The 19,166-nt window shown below is 31.3% G+C and overlaps 1 protein-coding gene across 1 annotated transcript; it reads left to right on the plus strand.

The window, feature by feature from the left end:
* Positions 1–3,819: 3,819 nt before the first annotated feature.
* LOC146945146 (NagB/RpiA/CoA transferase-like superfamily protein) lies at positions 3,820–7,935 on the plus strand. Its single transcript, XM_085743500.1, has 9 exons — positions 3,820–4,032; positions 5,082–5,209; positions 5,426–5,495; positions 5,798–5,902; positions 6,003–6,098; positions 6,178–6,234; positions 6,666–6,783; positions 6,862–6,928; positions 7,674–7,935. Exons 1-9 carry the CDS (start codon positions 3,865–3,867, stop codon positions 7,744–7,746), a joined length of 882 nt encoding a protein of 293 aa, XP_085599626.1. The 5' UTR covers positions 3,820–3,864; the 3' UTR covers positions 7,747–7,935.
* The last annotated feature ends 11,231 nt before the right edge of the window (positions 7,936–19,166 follow it).

Here is a 19,166-nt window from a genome sequence, read left to right on the forward strand (position 1 = left end):
TTTGTACAACTTTCTCTCTCATATTTACATGTATTCTTATTCTCTCTCATTTTTTTTCTCTTCATTGTTTTTGACCAATAAGAAAAAGAAAATCAAGGTTGTCATCAAAATTGTTATTGATGGATGTACAAATATCATTGCTCTTTTAAATTTGAGGGTAGTCAATAAAAAATTTAAATTTGACAGCAGTGTTGACCAATTGTTTTCAGGGCAGTGTTTTAAAAATCGGACCAAATTGGTCGGACTAGGAACCACAAAGTTGGACGGTTCGGTCGGCTCACAAGACTGAATTTACAAAGAACACGGTGAAATCTGGCGTGGTCCGGACCATTATGGGTTGAAGGAATATTTTAAAGTGTAGACCAACAATGATTTAAACCAATAAGAGAGTGTGTATTAGAGAATCTGTTCAAAAGAGATTGTTGTTAGCATTGCTCTAACTTTATAAAGACTTACTTGGACTTTTGCTTATTATATTCTTCCTTACTTTTGCTTTTTTATTTATTTAATGTTTGTGTGTTTTATTGAGTATTTTTGGTTTTGGGTCTTGTTAACAAAAGATTTCATTGGAATACTTGTTAAGAAATTAAAAATGAAAACAATTGATAACTTTCAAGTAGAAAAAGTTGTTTTTTTTTTATGTTTTAATGTGTTGAATACAAAAATCTCAAGAAATTTTTTTTACTTTAAATTACTTCAAAAAAAGGACTATGATTGTGTTAAAGACTTATATTTCACGTAATTTAATTGTGAGATATATTGATACAATGGTAGAAAAAAACTAATTTCTACCATTGTATCAATATAAAATTAGCCACGTAAAACTAGTTTGTGCACTAGAATTGACTTAGGTATCAAATTAAACCAATTTTTATTTAGCAAATAATTATTATTAATGAAGTTAGAAAAATTTCACTCCTCACAATCAATTTTTCAAAACACTTTTCTATACAAATTTACCTTTATGATCAGTTTATTTTGTAAAAATATCTTCTATTTTTTTTAATGTGTGTTAATTTTACTTGTTATTTTTAATGTGTGTTAATTTTACTTGTTAATTAATGTATAAGAGACAACTTTTGAAGCGAAAAATTATTTAGATAAAATATTTTGCACCCTCTGGTCCAGGGTCCTGGATACGTCACTGATTCTAGTAGTAGTTTTTGTCACAAACTTCACGCTTTCCTCTTTTTTTGGTGGTGGCCGAGGTTCGAACCCCGAACCTTGAATATTTTTATGCATCGTTCATACCAACTGAGTTAATCTCACAAGGACGCTTTCCTCTGTTACCAGACTATAAGCTACCAGATGTTTACATGAAAGTTAGATGAAACGGGCTCACAAACTTCTAGTTCGACTATGAAATAAGATAATAATGTTATGCAATGGATTATATATTTTGTCTATAAGGTGTCGGTGTATTGGTAAGAACTTAATTTTGTTACCTTTGTGAATAAAGTGCAAATTTCATACAAGACACTGTGAAACGATTGTATTGTCACCGTTATTAATAATAATTTTACTTTATTCAATAATAAAAAAATATTTACATCTTGAATAGGATTTGTGTTATAACTTGGTTTACAATTAGTACTCAATTTAGGACTTCGTATATACAAGGCTTGTTGTTTTTGGATTTTCAAATTGTTGAATTTGAATTTCCAAATTCTATTAACTACTGAAGCTGTTACTAGGTTGAGTCAAGACCAGGTCACTTTCTTTAAGACGTTTCGTGGTACTGCCTAAAATTGTGCAAGACAGACTATCAACCACGCCGCCTCCAGGATAAAACAAGCCCAGCTACAACTGTGCGGTTAACTACTGCACTGTAGAAAACCGTTTGAGATTTACACCTTCAAATATGGTACTAAGACCACTCTTTAATACTGAAATCACTTTAATATGGTATTGTTACCACTCTGTTATGGTGCTGAGACCACTCAAATATGGTGTCACCACCATTCTAACTATAATTTCTCCAAAACATCAATATGGCACTACAACCACTCTATAATTTCTCCAAAACATCAATATGGCACTACAACCACTCAAATATGGTGATACCACCATTTCTCCTCAAATAGAAAATTATTGAAATAATTTATATACCGTTAAGATCATTCTTAATTCCGACGGGACATTATTATTACGAAAAGGGACTATGATCTTAATAGTACTCTTTATTCCGAAGGGACTTATATTATCGAAGGGACTATGTTTTTAAGACCATTCTTAATTCTGAAGGGACATTAAACCGAAAAGGGACTATAGTCTTAAGAACACTCTTAATTCCGAAGGGACAGAAAAAGGAGATGAAGAGAAGAAAGACTCGTCAACACAAGTCAAGAAAGGGAGAAGAGAGAAAGAGTTCCCGACAACTCAATGAAACTCTTTGGTGTGTGGAATGCACTATGTGAGTTCTCTATTTATAGGGAAAATTCACAACTAATAAGTGAAAAACTTTAGGAACAAGTAATATGAGAAACTTTGGGAACAAGTAACCTATTACTTTGTGATTAAGTAATTCACTCTTAATTGAGTACCAAAATATATTATATTTAGTACAAAAATATATTATATTATGTACCAAAATATATCTCAGATCAAAGTACTAAAATATATTAGATAAATATATTAGATTGCGTACCCAAATATTTTAGCAAAACTTGGGGACTAAGAAAACACTTTCTAATAATGATTAAATTAATTATTTAGCAAAAATAATGATTAAATTAATTATTTAGCAAAACTTGGGGACTAAGAAAACACTTATATTTTTGGGTTAATTATGTTTCTAGTCCCTATAAAATAGCGACCTTGTAAGTTTAGTCCCTACTTAATTTTAATAGCATTTTTAGTCCCTATAAAAAAAATTTACTTATAATTTTAGTCCCTGCTAAAACAAAGTTTGATTAATTATCCTTAAACTCTTAAATTTTTGAACGATTTTTTTGAGACAAGATTAGAACACTATGAAAGGTTCGTTTACTAAAATTTAGAATTTTCTGACATGAAATGAATTAAATATGAATTTTTTAAAACGACAAAAGTTAAAGATAAAAAGTAATAAAATTTGGATGTAGAAATCAAATTTTGCGATAATTTTTTGCGGACGAACTTTTAGTAATGTTCTAAACATGTCTGCAAAAAATTGTTCAAAAATTTAAGAGTTTAAGCATAAATTAAACAAATTTGAATTGAGTAGGGACTAATACTCAGTGCAGAAAAACATAATTAGGGACTAAAAATGCTATTAAAATTAAGTAGGGACTAAATTTACAAGGTCGCTATTTTATAGGGACTAGAAACATAATTAACCCTATATTTTTTCTCTAGTGCTTACTTCATTCACATAATTATGTACCCCCATTAATTAGAGGTACACCCCCAGTATATAAATACTATTAGGGTCTTGTTAACCAGTGCCCCGGGCACTAGTTAAGCAGCTAAAAGTGGAAAGAAAAAACAAAGTCAACAATAAAGGCAACACTTTTTCAAGTTTCAAAAAGTAAAATATACAATTTTCAAGAAAACATTTCCTTTTATATTTCCTTAACTAGTGCCCCGGGGGCACTGGTTAACATTTCCCATACTATTGTTGTGTGTGTTCCATCCGATGTGAGACTTCCACTTTTTTCAATTCACACAACACTAGTTCTACCCAACATGAGAATTTGTGTTTAGTCTTTTTTACTCAATTGGATGAAAGTGCATGGACCAAACACACATTTAAGCCTATAATTTATTATAACAAAGTGATATATGAAATTCTGTGTTGTTGGCGGGTGGCATATGTCCTACCTCCCTCCCTTATCCACTAAAAAGAAGTTAGATGAAAGTACAGAGTGTGAGAATTGAACATCAATGGCTTCCATAGCTTCTTCTACAGGGCTTCTTCTGAATTCACCAACTTCTTTATTGGAAAGAAGAAGAAGAAGAAGGAAAAGAATCAGTCCCAATTTTGTTAGAATGATGCCCACTCGCTCTTGTCTCGATGACACTTCTTCTCTCCTCCAAGCAGCTCAATACACTGTATGTCACTCTATCAACTTTAAATTCATCATCAATATGTCGCATTTCATACCAGTTCAAACAGCTTATGCCATATTCATAAGCTCTCCATAATAGCTTACATGAAGACAATAATTTAATTTAATTCTTAGTTGTGTTATTGATCAGACAATCTTAGTTGTGGTAAAAAAAAGTAGCAGATAGTTGATAAGGTAGCTTACAACGGATGAGTTTATAGTAGATAACTTATAAGTTAGCTTATAACTTGGTAGCTGATAAGGTAACAGATTGAATTTGCAGTGTTTGGTAGAATTAGCGGTTAAATTAACTTATAAATATGAAATGACATAAAAAAAATTGTGTATTTAATTAATATTAATTTTTTTTCAATTAAGATTGTAGGGTTAAAATTGAGATAAAAAGTGTTAAGCTATGTTTAAGCTATAAACTACTTGAATTAGCTTATCAAAAACCATTATATACTCATGGAAATAAGCCATAAGCTCAAATTTATGTCTTACAGTTACCGCGTTCAAATTATGGTTAATTACAACGTTCAAATTTAGGTATGTCTTATCAAACAGACCTATAGTGGTTAATTACATTTAAATTATGGGTAACCATGCTCAAATTCGTGGTTAATGGAGTATTGGAGTTACGTTGGTGGTTAATGTCATTAATCATATATTGATCCTAATTAAGCACTTATTTGAACTGTATTAACCACATCTTTTCGCAAAACATTTGAATTTTCATCGAACGAAATTTGATTATACAAAAATTATTTCTCTTATTTTTTGTTATAGAAATAGTTTATAAGTACTTATTTGATAAACATTTTATCAAGAAACAGGCCCTTCGTGCTTTTCTTTAATGAAACCTTTGCAACATTTATCAAAATTGTATCTTTGTATTGTTTTCACCCTTTTTGTTGTTCTACAAGTGAATGGGTTGACAAAATAATGAAATTGTGTGTGTTTGACAAAATCATGTTTATTTGTTATGCTTGGTGGTTATCCATTTAATTGGAAGATGAATGAATTTTTTAGATATGTGTTGTTATTTGGTAGGTGGATACATACGTGAAAAATGGCATGGTTGTAGGATTGGGGTCTGGTCATGCTTCTGGTATGGCCATTCAGCATTTAGGTCGCCAGCTTCGTCATGGTAATTTGAAAGGCATAGTAGGGATTCCCACGTGAGCTCTTCCTCCTTTCTCTGAGTTTAATCAATATACATTGTCAACATGAATTTTTTTTCCTTCATATAGGCCGACAATTTTGAACATGGTGAATTGTGATTATATACATGTATATAGAATCACAATTCACCATGTAGAAAATTGTCGGCATATTTTAGGGAAGTAATGTAAGTTCCACGAATCCATTTAGCATTGATGCATTTGTTTATGCAGGTCTGTTGCAAGTGCAAGTGAAGCAGCAAAGGCTGGGATTCCTTTGGATACCTACCAAGACAATTCTCAAGTGTGCACAAAAACAGTCATATTCTAGATTTTCCTTTAATGTTGAGTATTTCTTGTTTTAGAGGGTACTTGGATGCTTGCCAGAAAGCCTTGTATGCAATTCCTGGTGAAAATTTTCCTAACAAGAAGAAATCTCTTACATAAATGCATAACTACAAAAAATGTTTTGATACAGTCAAATTGAAGTAAAAAAGTAAATTTAAGTTTGGATTTCTTGATATGTAAAGTTAGGTGTGTTTTAAGTTTTATTTTCTGAAGAACTGAAATTTCAGTGTAGATTCATTTGATATTGCTCTGTTGTAGATTGATATTGCATTTGATGATGCCGATGGTGTAGAAGAAGGGACATTTGTTGCTATAATTGGACGTCGGAAATTACAAAGTGAGGAATCCATAATCCAAGAGAAGGCTAGTTGCTATACATTGTTCTTCTGAATTTTCTTGTGAAAATCAACTTTTGTGTTTTAACGATGATTGATTTCCCTGCTTTTTGTCCTGTTGTTTGCAGTCCATACTGAATAACGCCAATAAACTAGTGTTCATTATTGAAGAAAACCAGTACAAAGGTGGTCTGGAAGGTTCTATTCCAGTTTTAATTCAGTCTGTAAGCAGCTGTGCTAATTATTAGCTTATTGATTCTTTCTTCTGTATATTTGTCTTTAATATCAAAATTTTCCTTGCAGCTCAATTGGTTGGCAACTGCTGAAGAGATTGACGATATGTTTCTTGGTGATGCTGAGGTCCGCTAAACATTCCCTCTTTTTCTGAGTTTTTCTTCATGTGTATAATAAGAAATTGTTAGATCTGATTGGTTGTTTTATCAACAAAACGTTTCTTGGTGATGCTGACTTTTTCTTCTGTATGTTTCTTGATCAATTGTATCTTTTCTTGTTTTACCACTCGTTGAACTTAGTACGATCCACTATCAATGTAAAATGATTTCAAGTTATCATCTGATCATGTAATTATTAGTTTTTTGGTCACACTTCTGATCATATTGGAGATCTCTTTGATGCAATGCTCTTTTTGTTTGTTTTAGTAGCTTATTATATTTCTTAATTGATCCAAGAGGTTTTCTAATGTCCCCCATGTTTTTCTGCATTCTCTTAACTGTTTTACTAAAAAACCTGTTCGTTACAATTATATTTATTGTTTCTCTTTGTGTAATAAGGTGTGGAGAAGACCAGCTATTGGGCAAGCAGGTCCACTAGGAGGTGACTTTCCACTGGTCACAGGGGAAGGACATAATGTTCTTGATGTTATCTTCACATCTCCAATACCAAGCCTTGGTAAGTTCTGCCTGCAATTGAGATGTTGCGTATTTGAGTCTCTGCTGATCAATGTCATTGACTTTGTATTACTTGCAGCTGAAGTAGCGAAAATCCTTGATAAAATTGATGGTGTTGCAGACCATGGTGTCATATCGAAAACCCCGTTAGTTTTCTCTCTCAACTTTTATTTTATGCTCTTTGGATAGGTGGTTGACAATCACACTCATTGGACTAAGATAAGATGAGCATTTTTTCAAAATATCTGATAAAGCTTAGAGTCTCTAATGTACTAGATATGATTGATAGAATGATTTAAAATTAGTTTGAAGAAACTTCTCATAATACCTTTTAAGACAAAAATATTAAAGAATCTTGCATTGATGAGTTTTTTAAACACCTGTTGTTTTTATATAATTAGAACTTCTTAACAAATTTCGGACAATATTACCTAAATCGTGAAATCAAGCAAAGTTCATCAGTAAGGCCCAGTTTGGATTAGCTTCTCAATGAAAATAAGTTCATAATTATTCACTTACAAAAAATTCTCATATATTTGCTATGAAGAAGTTTGAGAGATCTTTTGAAAACAAAGAGGTGCAAAAAGGGTATGATTAGTATATTTTATCCCTTATTTCGGCATTTGGCAAAAAGAAATACGAAGGATACTATTTTGAATATTTTTTTTAGACCTGAAGTCCGATGTAATTGCAACCTATTTATTTAGTTCCATGAGTATAACATAAGCAGGATCAACATCCTAGTCACTTTTAAACATCTTGTTCTACTAAATTATCGCATTGGTTCTATTAATATTTTATTCTTCCCAGAAGCAAAAGAAACAAAGGAAAGTGGTTTATATGACAATATTATTAACTCATTTTATTTGCTTCCATTATTTTGTAATGCAGATGTACAGTGGTAATTGCATCTCCAAATGGGTTGAACGTTTTGGACAAATTGACTGCAGATGTAGTGGGTTAGGCACTTCAGCTTCACTTCTGATATATCTCTCCTTTGTGGATGAATGTAAATGAGAGATTAAAATTATGGATGTTACACTTACAGTGGAGTTATCAACAATAAAGAGTTTTGCGGCTGCACACCTACATGCACACACGCGCCTTTGCAACTCCGATTTTCTATTTCAACATGATGTCATAGTTTGCACAATCTCTACAATTCTTAAATGTCAGTAATTTTCCTGTCATGCGACAATGCTATGTACTCTCTTGGTGTTTGATTATAAGAAGAAAAGTAACAACTTAGTTTTTGTTGTTTTTGGAATTCCAAACTGTTAAATTTGAATTTCCAAATTCTATCATCTACCGAAGTTGTTACTAGGTTGAGTCACGACCAGGTCGCTCTCTTTAAGACGTTTCGTGGCACTACCCAAAGTTGTGCAAGGTAGACTATCAACCACGCCGCCTCCAGGATAAAACAAGCCCAGCTACAACTGTTCGATTAACTACTACACTGTAGAAAAATCGTTCGAGAATTACACCCTCAAAATATGGCTCAATTGTTTGATCGAAGCCACTCGATACGGTACGTAACCGCTCTATTCGAAACCGTTCAAATTAATATGGTATTATTACCATTCTATTATGGTGCTGAGACCACTCAAATATGGTGTTACCACCATTCTAACTTCTCCAAAACATGAATATGGCACTACGACCACTCAAATATGGCGATACCACCATTTCTCATTAAAATAATATAAATATACTGTTAAGATCATTCTTTAATATGATCTTAATAGTACTCAATATTCCGAAGAATCATATATTATCGAAGGGACTATGAACTTAAGACCAAGGGACTATGGTCTTAAAAACACTCTTAATACCGAAGGGACAGAAAGGAGTAGAAGCAGAAGAAACTTGTTAAAAACAAGTCGGAGGGAGAAGAGAGGAAAAAACACAGGAAGCATCGACTGTGAATTTTCGGTGTAAAGAATCAAATGGGGCGAGCTCTCCTTTTATAGGGAGAGTTTGTAACAAAAAACGAGTGACTTGGAGATTAAGTCTGCTTAATCCTTAAGCAAACGCGTTTTGTTTCTTAATTGGATATATCCGGAAGTTTCTGGATATGCTTTTGGATCGGGTCGGATCGTAACAAATTTATTTGTTACGCGTAGCGCTTACGGATAATGATTAAATTAATTAATTAATTAATTTAACATTTTCAAGTGACAAAAAAAAAATATATCAATTTTTTTTAAGCGTTCACCCGTTCACAAAATTGGGTACCCCAAGGGCACACCCTTGGAGGTCACTTTTCCCATATATAAACACTTACTAGTTGGGGTGACCCTTCAATGTGGGACATTTTTAAGTCACACCCACACACTAGTTTTTTTCATAGTGTTTTTCTTTCCAATTTTCTTCACTAGAATTAACTAGTGTTCCAACAATCCCCCACTTGACTTCAAAATGGTTTCGAGAAATAACGTAAAACGTTTCCATAAGATTTGCTAATATACAAAGGTGTCGCCAACAACTTGAACCTTTGCATAGTGGAAGGTATTCTGATTTAACAAGAGTTGCTTACAGCATTGAACTCTATCTCAGACATAGAATCCACACACAAACCTTTTCATAGGTGTATTCTAAAAGCCCGTGCGTTTTAAGGCCCTGCACGTGTATCCCGGTTTTAACGAATGCTCTAGGAATTCTGCCTCGAAATTCCATAGGACTGGCCTAAGTTCCACATTCGTATAGGTGAGTCTATCAAGGGTACTCCTGTAGCTGTGTACCCCACTCAACATAGAGTATAGATCTCATTAAGAGTTACTATTACCTCATCCTTCTTTCGCTGCAGGATCATGCTTTCTATATTCTTTCTCTCATAGCATGTTCTACCACTTCATGACTTGTTTTTACCCATTGAACCTATTTCTTGGGATCTCCAGTCATGTAGGTCGGGTTACCATCACTTGTGGGCTATAGGCATTAGTCCCATCCTACTGGATGTTTCTTGGACTTTCTCTCTATTAAGTCCTTTCGTCAAAGGATCAGCTAAGTTTTTATTCGTACGTACAAAATCAACTCTAACCGCTCCATTTAGAGATACACTCTCTAATCGTGCTATGTTTTTCGCCTTATCTGTCGTCTCTTACCATTGTAATAACGATTCTTAATCTTTGCAATAGCCGCTGTACTATCGCAATGAATTAACACAGCCGGTAACGGTTTCTCCCATGAAGGGATTTCAGCTAGCAAGGATCTTAGCCAACTTGCTTCTTCACTAGTTTTCTCTAGTGTTCTCATCTCAGATTCATTCCATAGTGGATTGAGTCAATATCATTTGTTTTAACAAACAACTCCTCTAGTGATGCTCAATGTGCAAACACTAGTCGCTAAATATTCATCTGAAAGATGTTCTATTTTATATCTTGTACCATTTAAGTACAATATGTTACTCCTAGTGAAGTAATCTTAGAGTCATAGTCTTCTTAAGGCACCTCATGACTCTTTCTATAGCATGGCAATGCTTTCCATCCGTCTACTAGTAAACTTGCACAAGAGTTTCACGACATCGACAATGTCGGATCTAATACATTCAGTGGCATACCTAAGTGCTGCCAATGATGCTCGTATATTCTGTTTTTCTAAATCCATCTCAAGTGTTCTTACACTTGGATCATAATATGTGATTGCAAGTTTACGGTAAAATAATTACATTTCTTTAAGATATTCTCAACTTGTGAGATTTATCAAAAAAGTTATCTTTTCTGATCTAGTAATCTTGAAACCAATAATTACTTCAATTTTTGTTTAGGTCTTTCTTATCAATGTTGTTGATAAACACTGATTTCACATAATTCATAACATGAATCTTTAAATCAAATATGAGCAAGTCGTCTTCATAGAGACATATGATCGTGCAAATATTATTTGTCACTTTCATTCACTTTATACTCATTCGATAACATTAGAATGTCAAATTTTTCATGTCATTCCTCAGGAGTTTATTTTAGACCATTCAAATAATTATCTAACTTACAGACCTTGTTTTCTTGTCCATGAATTGCAAAAATTTTCAGGTTGTTTCATATAGACTTGTTCTTCTAGTTCACCATAAAAAGGCAACTTTCACATCCATTTGGAGTACTATCGAGTTATAAACGGCGGCTAAAGGGACTAGTACTCTTATGGATATGATTTTCGTGATTGGTGAATGAATGTCGAAGAAGTCTATATTTTTCTCTTTGTCTAAAACCTTTGACTACAAGGAAAGCCTTGTATTCATCAACCATACCATCAGGTTTTAGTTCCTTTTTTTCAAAAATCCAAATACAACCGATTGGTTTTGCAACTATGAGACAAGTCAACTAAGTTTCATGTTTTGTTAGACTCTAGAAAATCCATTTCATCATTTATTGTTTCTTGCCATAATTCAGCATCCATTAAGGATATAACTTCTTTAAGGCTTAATGAATCTTCTTCCAATGTATAAACCAAGTTCATACTCTTTAGCAATTTTAGCTTTCTTACCTCCTTGAGGTTCTATAACATCTTGTATGATGTTTTCATAACTATTTCTAATTACATGAATGTGATTAGATATAGTGCCCCCACTAGTTCTTAATTTTTAAAGGTAAATTTATTTTGCCCCCACTAATGTCGTGCTCCCATTAGAGCCCCCACTAGTGCCCCCACTATTCTTTAGTTAAAGGGGTAAATATTTACATAGAATTCGACATCTTTGAAATTCTATGATCACTTTAACATTTAGGTCATAAAACCTATATGTTTCGTTATTTATCGCATACCCGATGAATACATATTCATAGGCTCTACTAGTGAGTTCAACTCTCTTGGGGTCCAGAATCTAAGTATAGTTCAGACAATCCCAAGTTTAAAAATAAGACAAGTTGGATTGTCTTTTCTTCAAAAATTTCTTAATTAGAATTTTTGTTCTTAGACTTGGGTACTCTATAAATTTCAATTTTCGTTAAAAAAAATTGAACATTCAAGCATATCAATTTTATTTTTCCAAAGTTCACAGTCATCAATAAATATGATAAAAATATCATTTTATCATTTCTAATTTATGTGTCATCAAATTAACACATATCATTATGTTTAGAGATTCATATCCTCTAAATTCTGATTTATATGAACTTTTGGTTCATATTTCTTGACTGCAATAAATAAAATTGTCTAATCATATAACGTTGGAATTAAGTCCAAGTTACTCAAGTTTAAAATTAAACGTTTGTTCACACAATAAATTTTGATATGTCAAATATTAAAATCACACAACTAATAAAATAGAAGGAGAGTTTAATTTTGAACATACCATCAAAGACGTAGTCTTTTTCACAACAGTGCATGGAATACAAGTCATTAGACATGTTCTTATAGGATCAAAATCCTAACATAATTGAGTGTTCTAGTTTATATATATGTCTACCAAAAATTGGTGCTCAAGCTAATAGTTATAATCAAAACGTAAATATATGTTCAATAATGAAATTTACCAAAAGTAAATTAGTTAGTTTGATGTGCTGAGCAGAAGCAAATTTTGGTAGAGTAGGCACACATGCTATGTTACATTCAATTTTCAATTAGAACCTTAACGTCCTTGTCATTGCACTGTACAAAAATTTCCAATACTTGACAGTTAATTATATCATGCCGATCAGTTATTTGTTACGCTAAATACTTCTCTTTTGTCAAGTGGAAATTAAAGCACGATGCATCAACCAAAGCAACACACGAGGTTCTATTCTTCAACTATTCACAGTCCGATTCTTATTTCGAAATTAAATTTCAAAGTCGTATATGTGAATTTCTTAGTGTTGTTGTTATAACAACAAACACTTCTTCGTTTCAGTCGAAAGATGTATTTTTATAGCTTGATTTATCCTTAATTTATTTAGGGACAACTGAACCTCAATAAGTAACTTCTTCGGTAGACATAGCAAATCGAAACGTCTTAAAATTGTTGTTTTTGGAATTCCAAACTGTTAAATTTGAATTTCCAAATTCTATCATCTACCGAAGTTGTTACTAGGTTGAGTCACGACCAGGTCGCTCTCTTTAAGACGTTTCGTGGCACTACCCAAAGTTGTGCAAGGTAGACTATCAACCACGCCGCCTCCAGGATAAAACAAGCCCAGCTACAACTGTTCGATTAACTACTGCACTGTAGAAAAATCGTTCGAGAATTACACCCTCAAAATATGGCTCAATTGTTTGATCGAAGCCACTCGATACGGTACGTAACCGCTCTATTCGAAACCGTTCAAATTAATATGGTATTATTACCATTCTATTATGGTGCTGAGACCACTCAAATATGGTGTTACCACCATTCTAACTTCTCCAAAACATGAATATGGCACTACGACCACTCAAATATGGCGATACCACCATTTCTCATTAAAATAATATAAATATACTGTTAAGATCATTCTTTAATATGATCTTAATAGTACTCAATATTCCGAAGAATCATATATTATCGAAGGGACTATGAACTTAAGACCAAAGGACTATGGTCTTAAGAACACTCTTAATACCGAAGGGACAGAAAGGAGTAGAAGCAGAAGAAACTTGTTAAAAACAAGTCGGAGGGAGAAGAGAGGAAAAAACACAGGAAGCATCGACTGTGAATTTTCGGTGTAAAGAATCAAATGGGGCGAGCTCTCCTTTTATAGGGAGAGTTTGTAACAAAAAACGAGTGACTTGGGGATTAAGTCTGCTTAATCCTTAAGCAAACGCGTTTTGTTTCTTAATTGGATATATCCGGAAGTTTCTGGATATGCTTTTGGATCGGGTCGGATCGTAACAAATTTATTTGTTACGCGTAGCGCTTACGGATAATGATTAAATTAATTAATTAATTAATTTAACATTTTCAAGTGACAAAAAAAATATATATCAATTTTTTTTTAAGCGTTCACCCGTTCACAAAATTGGGTACCCCAAGGGCACACCCTTGGAGGTCACTTTTCCCATATATAAACACTTACTAGTTGGGGTGACCCTTCAATGTGGGACATTTTTAAGTCACACCCACACACTAGTTTTTTTCATAGTGTTTTTCTTTCCAATTTTCTTCACTAGAATTAACTAGTGTTCCAACAGTTTTACACTTAAGAATTTTAGTTAAGAACAATATATTTTCTTAATCTAATAAAAAATAGTTGAATTTTCCAAACTCTATGAGAACTTGTTCCATAGTTGGATTAATTATTTAATTAATCAATTATGGATCGACAATAATCAATTATTATAAGTTAATGTCATAATATAAATTATGGTCTATTGTGTTAAGCACTAATTAGTTGATGAATATGTGTGATTGGGCTATTCTTTCTAAATGGACCGTGATGGGTTGGATCATTTAGCTAAGTCCAATGAGAGGTCCCTGCCCTCAGTCGTTTAACTATTTAAACATCATCCCATCAGACGGTTAAACTATTCTGAACATTCTAAATGCTAAACGGAATGAGGGTAGTCATCCCTCTCATCCTTCTGACGGTTATCCTTTATCAACTTAATTCAAAGGTACACTGTTTCTTCATCCTTCTTTATTACTATGTTATAACTTGTATCTAGTGATCCATAGCTGAAATACTAAAACTTTTATCAATTGGTATCAGAGCCTTCTAGATACATGTTATGGCTACCCTTTTGCACTCTTAATATGCATCCTTTCGTAATATGCATCCTTTGTAATTGTGCAAATTTCTTTCCAATCGTAATATATGGCTTTAATTCTTTTTTCAAATACCATAATTGGTTGTATGGTTTTATGCATAACACCTGTGTTGTCGTCAACGACCATATATTATCGTGTACCAAATATGTTTGGTTGCTTGCTATGGTCAAAAACGGTTCAGTGTTAAAGCAAATTATATGTAGCGAAACGTAATAAAAAACCCAGGTTATTTAGATCTGCATTTTCTGTGAAATGGATCAATGATTCTTGAAATTTTAACGAGTGCTTCTCTTAATTGATCGATTCCGAACCAAACCCAATTCAAATTGAATTTGAGTATAAATTTTGCTTTGAACCCTAATTTTCATTCTGTGATTGGGTCGATAATCCTCAAAATTGATATGTGTGTTATTTTCGTCTCTCAATTCCGATCAAATTCGTACCAAAATATCTACGTTTCACTGCGAAAATCGCCAGGAACAATCGGATCACCCACGGGTCAATCTCGACCCGTTTTATCCTACCCGGGCGAAGCAGAAACCTCAAGCGCGTGACTCACACGCGCGTAAAAAAAAACTGTTGTCTTTGCCCATCCGCGCCTTACACGTGTCAGGTCTAATTAATTGCAATATTTCTTTAATTTATATGCCGAATTATTAATAATTATTATTCTGATTCTTTTGGCATAAATTTTGGAATTTTTTGACACCTTAAATATTTATATATAACTTTATTTGGGGATAAATTGTACTATCATATTTCTACTATTTCTTTATGTGAAAATTCTATGAACATTCCTTACTCTCATATGACTCATCGGATAAATCTCACCTTTTAAATTGATGTGTCAATGAGGAATCAAGTATCCCCTAATTAACTAGTAAATATTATAATATTTTTGGATAAAAATATGATTTCTCTTGTACCCCCAAAATATTTGGAAGATTTGGTTTATTATATACCCTTAAAATTTGGGATTTAAATTACTTTTGAAATCTCTAAATATTTGATGCAAATTGATATGAGTATCATATACACTTTTAAATCATATATTCTCTATATTTGAGTCTAAAATATTCTATGTGAAAATATTTTTTATAGTAATAACACTTATAAAAAATATTCTTTTAAAGTGTTATGATTGTGAAAATTCTTAGACTCAATCTTGTATATTCTTGCATCAAATATTCTATATAAATTACTATATTTTGGGATTTGTTGATACCCTCAATTATTTATTAAGTCAAGAGTAATTTGACTATTATAGCATATATATTCTTGATTTGTGGGTTTCAAAATTTTCTCAAATCTTAAAAGGATCGTTGAGAATAATTTCACTTAAAATCATATATTCTCAATATTTGAGCCTAAACTATTTTTGAAATTTCTCTCTTATATTAGTAACACTAACTATCTAATAAATTAAAATGTTACTATTGTGAATTTCTAGAAGGCTCAATTTTATTAATTTTAATGCCAAATATTAATTAATTAAAAATTTACGATTTTAAATATTCTTGGCATTATAGATATTCTAATATAAGATATTCTTGAATTCATATTGTCTTAGCATAGAGATCCAGAGTTTACTAGTTGATCATTCTTTTGGCGACATATTTAAACTAAGACACTTGTCTTTGATTCTTGTCACAAATTGTTTTGAAGGGTCCTCATAATACTTTTTTTTTCTTTTCAAAATGAGTATAGTGAGTAGTATATTATATATGTCATTTATATTAATTGAATCTAAAATTGGCATATTTCTCTTTAATATACATTCTTAAAGTATCTTCTATACTCTCTAACTTAGACCTGTAATTCACTACTCTAAATTTTGTGACAAATACTATTAACATGTCTTGTCACAATTAAGTACTTGGATGACAATAATATTATACTAAATATTTTATATATATAGAATGATGCATAGTTGCATTTTTATGCTAAAATTCTAACTATGAATTATATTTGCACGCCTCTTTGTTATTTATCCGTTAAATATTATCAAAACAACATATTAAGAATTGAGGTAATTTTTTAATATTTATCATCCTAACGTCTGAATTCTTATATAAATCATATTGATTTATAATTAGAGTCTCACATATGTTTATTTATAATTGCTCATTCTCTATTGATGAATATTTTGAGATGACTATACTATAAGATATTCTTGTTAAGTCATCAAAAGTCATTGGCTCTAAGCATAAGGATGAATGTCACACACTACGAGGTAAGTCGTGATTTAATTATTTTATCCTCTTGTGACTTATTGCTTATTATTGCATATATGAAAAAATTAGTCTTTCTTCTCTGTTGTTGTGCAATTATGATATCCGATATAGAAGTGAAATCCTTTTTCCAGAATATTCTAAACAGAACTCTGTTGTTATATACTATTTTCTTACTATAATACTCCATTTTGTATTTATGTTCTTTCTAATTTATAGTGGGAGTATTGAAAAATTTTATTCTAAGAGTTCTATTCTGGATAAATTAGAAAACTATTTGACACACTTGTATTCCAAATAATAACTTTTGTTATTATACTACTTCATATAAAAGGAATTCTAAAGTCATATTTATGATGTGCTAATTTAAAATATTGTTAAGCACATTTTCCTATTATTTGAATATGACCGAAGTTGAGTAAATTAAGTACAATTGTTTATGCATGATATTATTTTATCATATTCTCTTAAGCATAAACATTATTGATTTGTATAATTGTAATCTCACCTATCGTGGATACAATTATGCAAATTTTGTTAAATAGATTAACATTATATTGGTGACAGTCATACCCTATCGGTGTGTTGTTATTAATATAATTGCTATTACTCAATGTACCTTAATTTTTATACTTATGTCGGATATAATTAGAGTACCCTATCAATATTTAATTTGAAACATAAGAATTGTACATTGTGATGATATAGTTCTTACTTATTATCCTTAAGATCCTTGAATGGGATTACAATAAGTAAGTTACTTTGTTAAAAGTCATGTAGAAAAAATATATAAATTTTGCAATCCAATATTATTCTAATTTTGAATTAAATTTCTACTTAAATGTTATTTTTGTATATGTATATATAAATATTTTGGATTGCTACTATCCCTTTGTTATGTGAGTGACGGACATACCCTATCGGTGTGACGTTACTTAACATATCATTCTGTGATAGAGAAATAGTTGAATATTTTATTTAAAATATCTTTCAAACTTTTAATTTAACTATCATTATCTATTCTCTATCAAGTGGGAGAATCCTTGCTATGTATTGTGTAACGTGATGGACATACCCTATCGGTATGACATTACTTAACATAATCATCTTTTTGTGGGTAAGAAAAACCTTATTAGTTTAACTATCATTCTCTCTAAGTGGAGAACATATAATTCTTCAACAAGCGAAGAAAATTCTACATGTCAGTTAACTATATCTTATAAACAAATATATTATTTGTTTCATAACTCTAAATATAAAATTATTGTAGAGACTTATATTGAGGATACTAATTATAGTCTTTTCTCATAAATTATTTACACTTCCATATCCTTTTATATTATTGTAAACTTATTTTGTAAAAGCAATATGTCAAAATCCTAAAATTCTTAACAACTCTGTTGAGAAAAATTTATTTATACCACTATTCTAAACAATTATAAATGGTATATTTGGAATATTTTATTTTACCATTTTACTATATTTTAACATATTCTATATTATTGCTATTCTTTAATACTTATGGAAGCTTATGACTATTTTCTCTTATATCCTCAGTAATAATAAAATATAAGTCTTGTGTACTTCCGCTGCGTGTAACCTAATCTTTTCTCAAATGTGTGTAAGTATAATTGTAGCATTTGAATTTTGAGTGAGTTACTAAAATTGTGAATAGAGTCTCATATCCTATTTTATAATACCAGAGACTTATCTCACTCATATGATGATAAACCTTTTATATAATCATCATACTCAGTCATATAAAGGTTACTATATTCTTTGAAATTTTAATTGTAAAAAGGAGATCTTGTGTTATAAAATTCTTGAATTAAAATTTACATTCTCCTTAATTCTAAATGCAGAATATGTGGTTAACTATGAAACTCAATTCTTGATAATATCTGCCATTGATGATAAATTATACATTCATGGAGTTTCATACTATCATTAAGTTACCACTTGTGTTAATAATTCTGCTATACTCATGTGCAAAATATGTGGTTGAGTTCTTGAAACTCTATTAGTTAAAATTATATAACCACTTATGTTGATAATTTTGCACTAGTAATCAAGTATCCCACTGTTGAATATTACGTTATTATAATATTTCTATATATCAGTGATCACTAATGAGAATCCCACTAAGTCTTGTTAATATATATGTGGGATTAGTGGGAGAGTGTACACAACACTATATACTATGAGCTCAAATGAGAAATCTCACTCTTGTTTATATATATGTGTGAGATCAAGAGAAATGTGTACACAATATTATATACATACAATTTAACATTCTCGTCATTGCCATATACTCCTGTGCAAACTATAATATATGACATAGCTTAAGAGACTTTAAACATAGTCTCATTCTAATACATTGAGATATATATTAAAATTCTTTTTATCTCAATAAGCATCATAATTGGATGTTTAAGTCAATTTTGTTGGAATATGCACAATAACCTCTTAGAATGCAAATATATATTGTGCTTC

This window comes from Medicago sativa, chromosome 2 (assembly GCF_051527215.1).
Source record: "Medicago sativa cultivar Bolivia chromosome 2, Bolivia_mono, whole genome shotgun sequence".
Taxonomy (NCBI): Eukaryota; Viridiplantae; Streptophyta; class Magnoliopsida; order Fabales; family Fabaceae; genus Medicago; species Medicago sativa.

What these genes read in the sequence shown, in the direction of transcription:
- LOC146945146 (XM_085743500.1), top strand. Translation starts at nt 3,865, where the DNA reads ATGGCTTCCATAGCTTCTTCTACAGGGCTTCTTCTGAATTCACCAACT. An exon ending in CCTACCAAGACAATTCTCAA is followed by an intron (nt 5,496 to 5,797) that starts GTGTGCACAAAA and finishes GCTCTGTTGTAG; the next exon opens with ATTGATATTGCATTTGATGA. An exon ending in TGTTTCTTGGTGATGCTGAG is followed by an intron (nt 6,235 to 6,665) that starts GTCCGCTAAACA and finishes TTGTGTAATAAG; the next exon opens with GTGTGGAGAAGACCAGCTAT.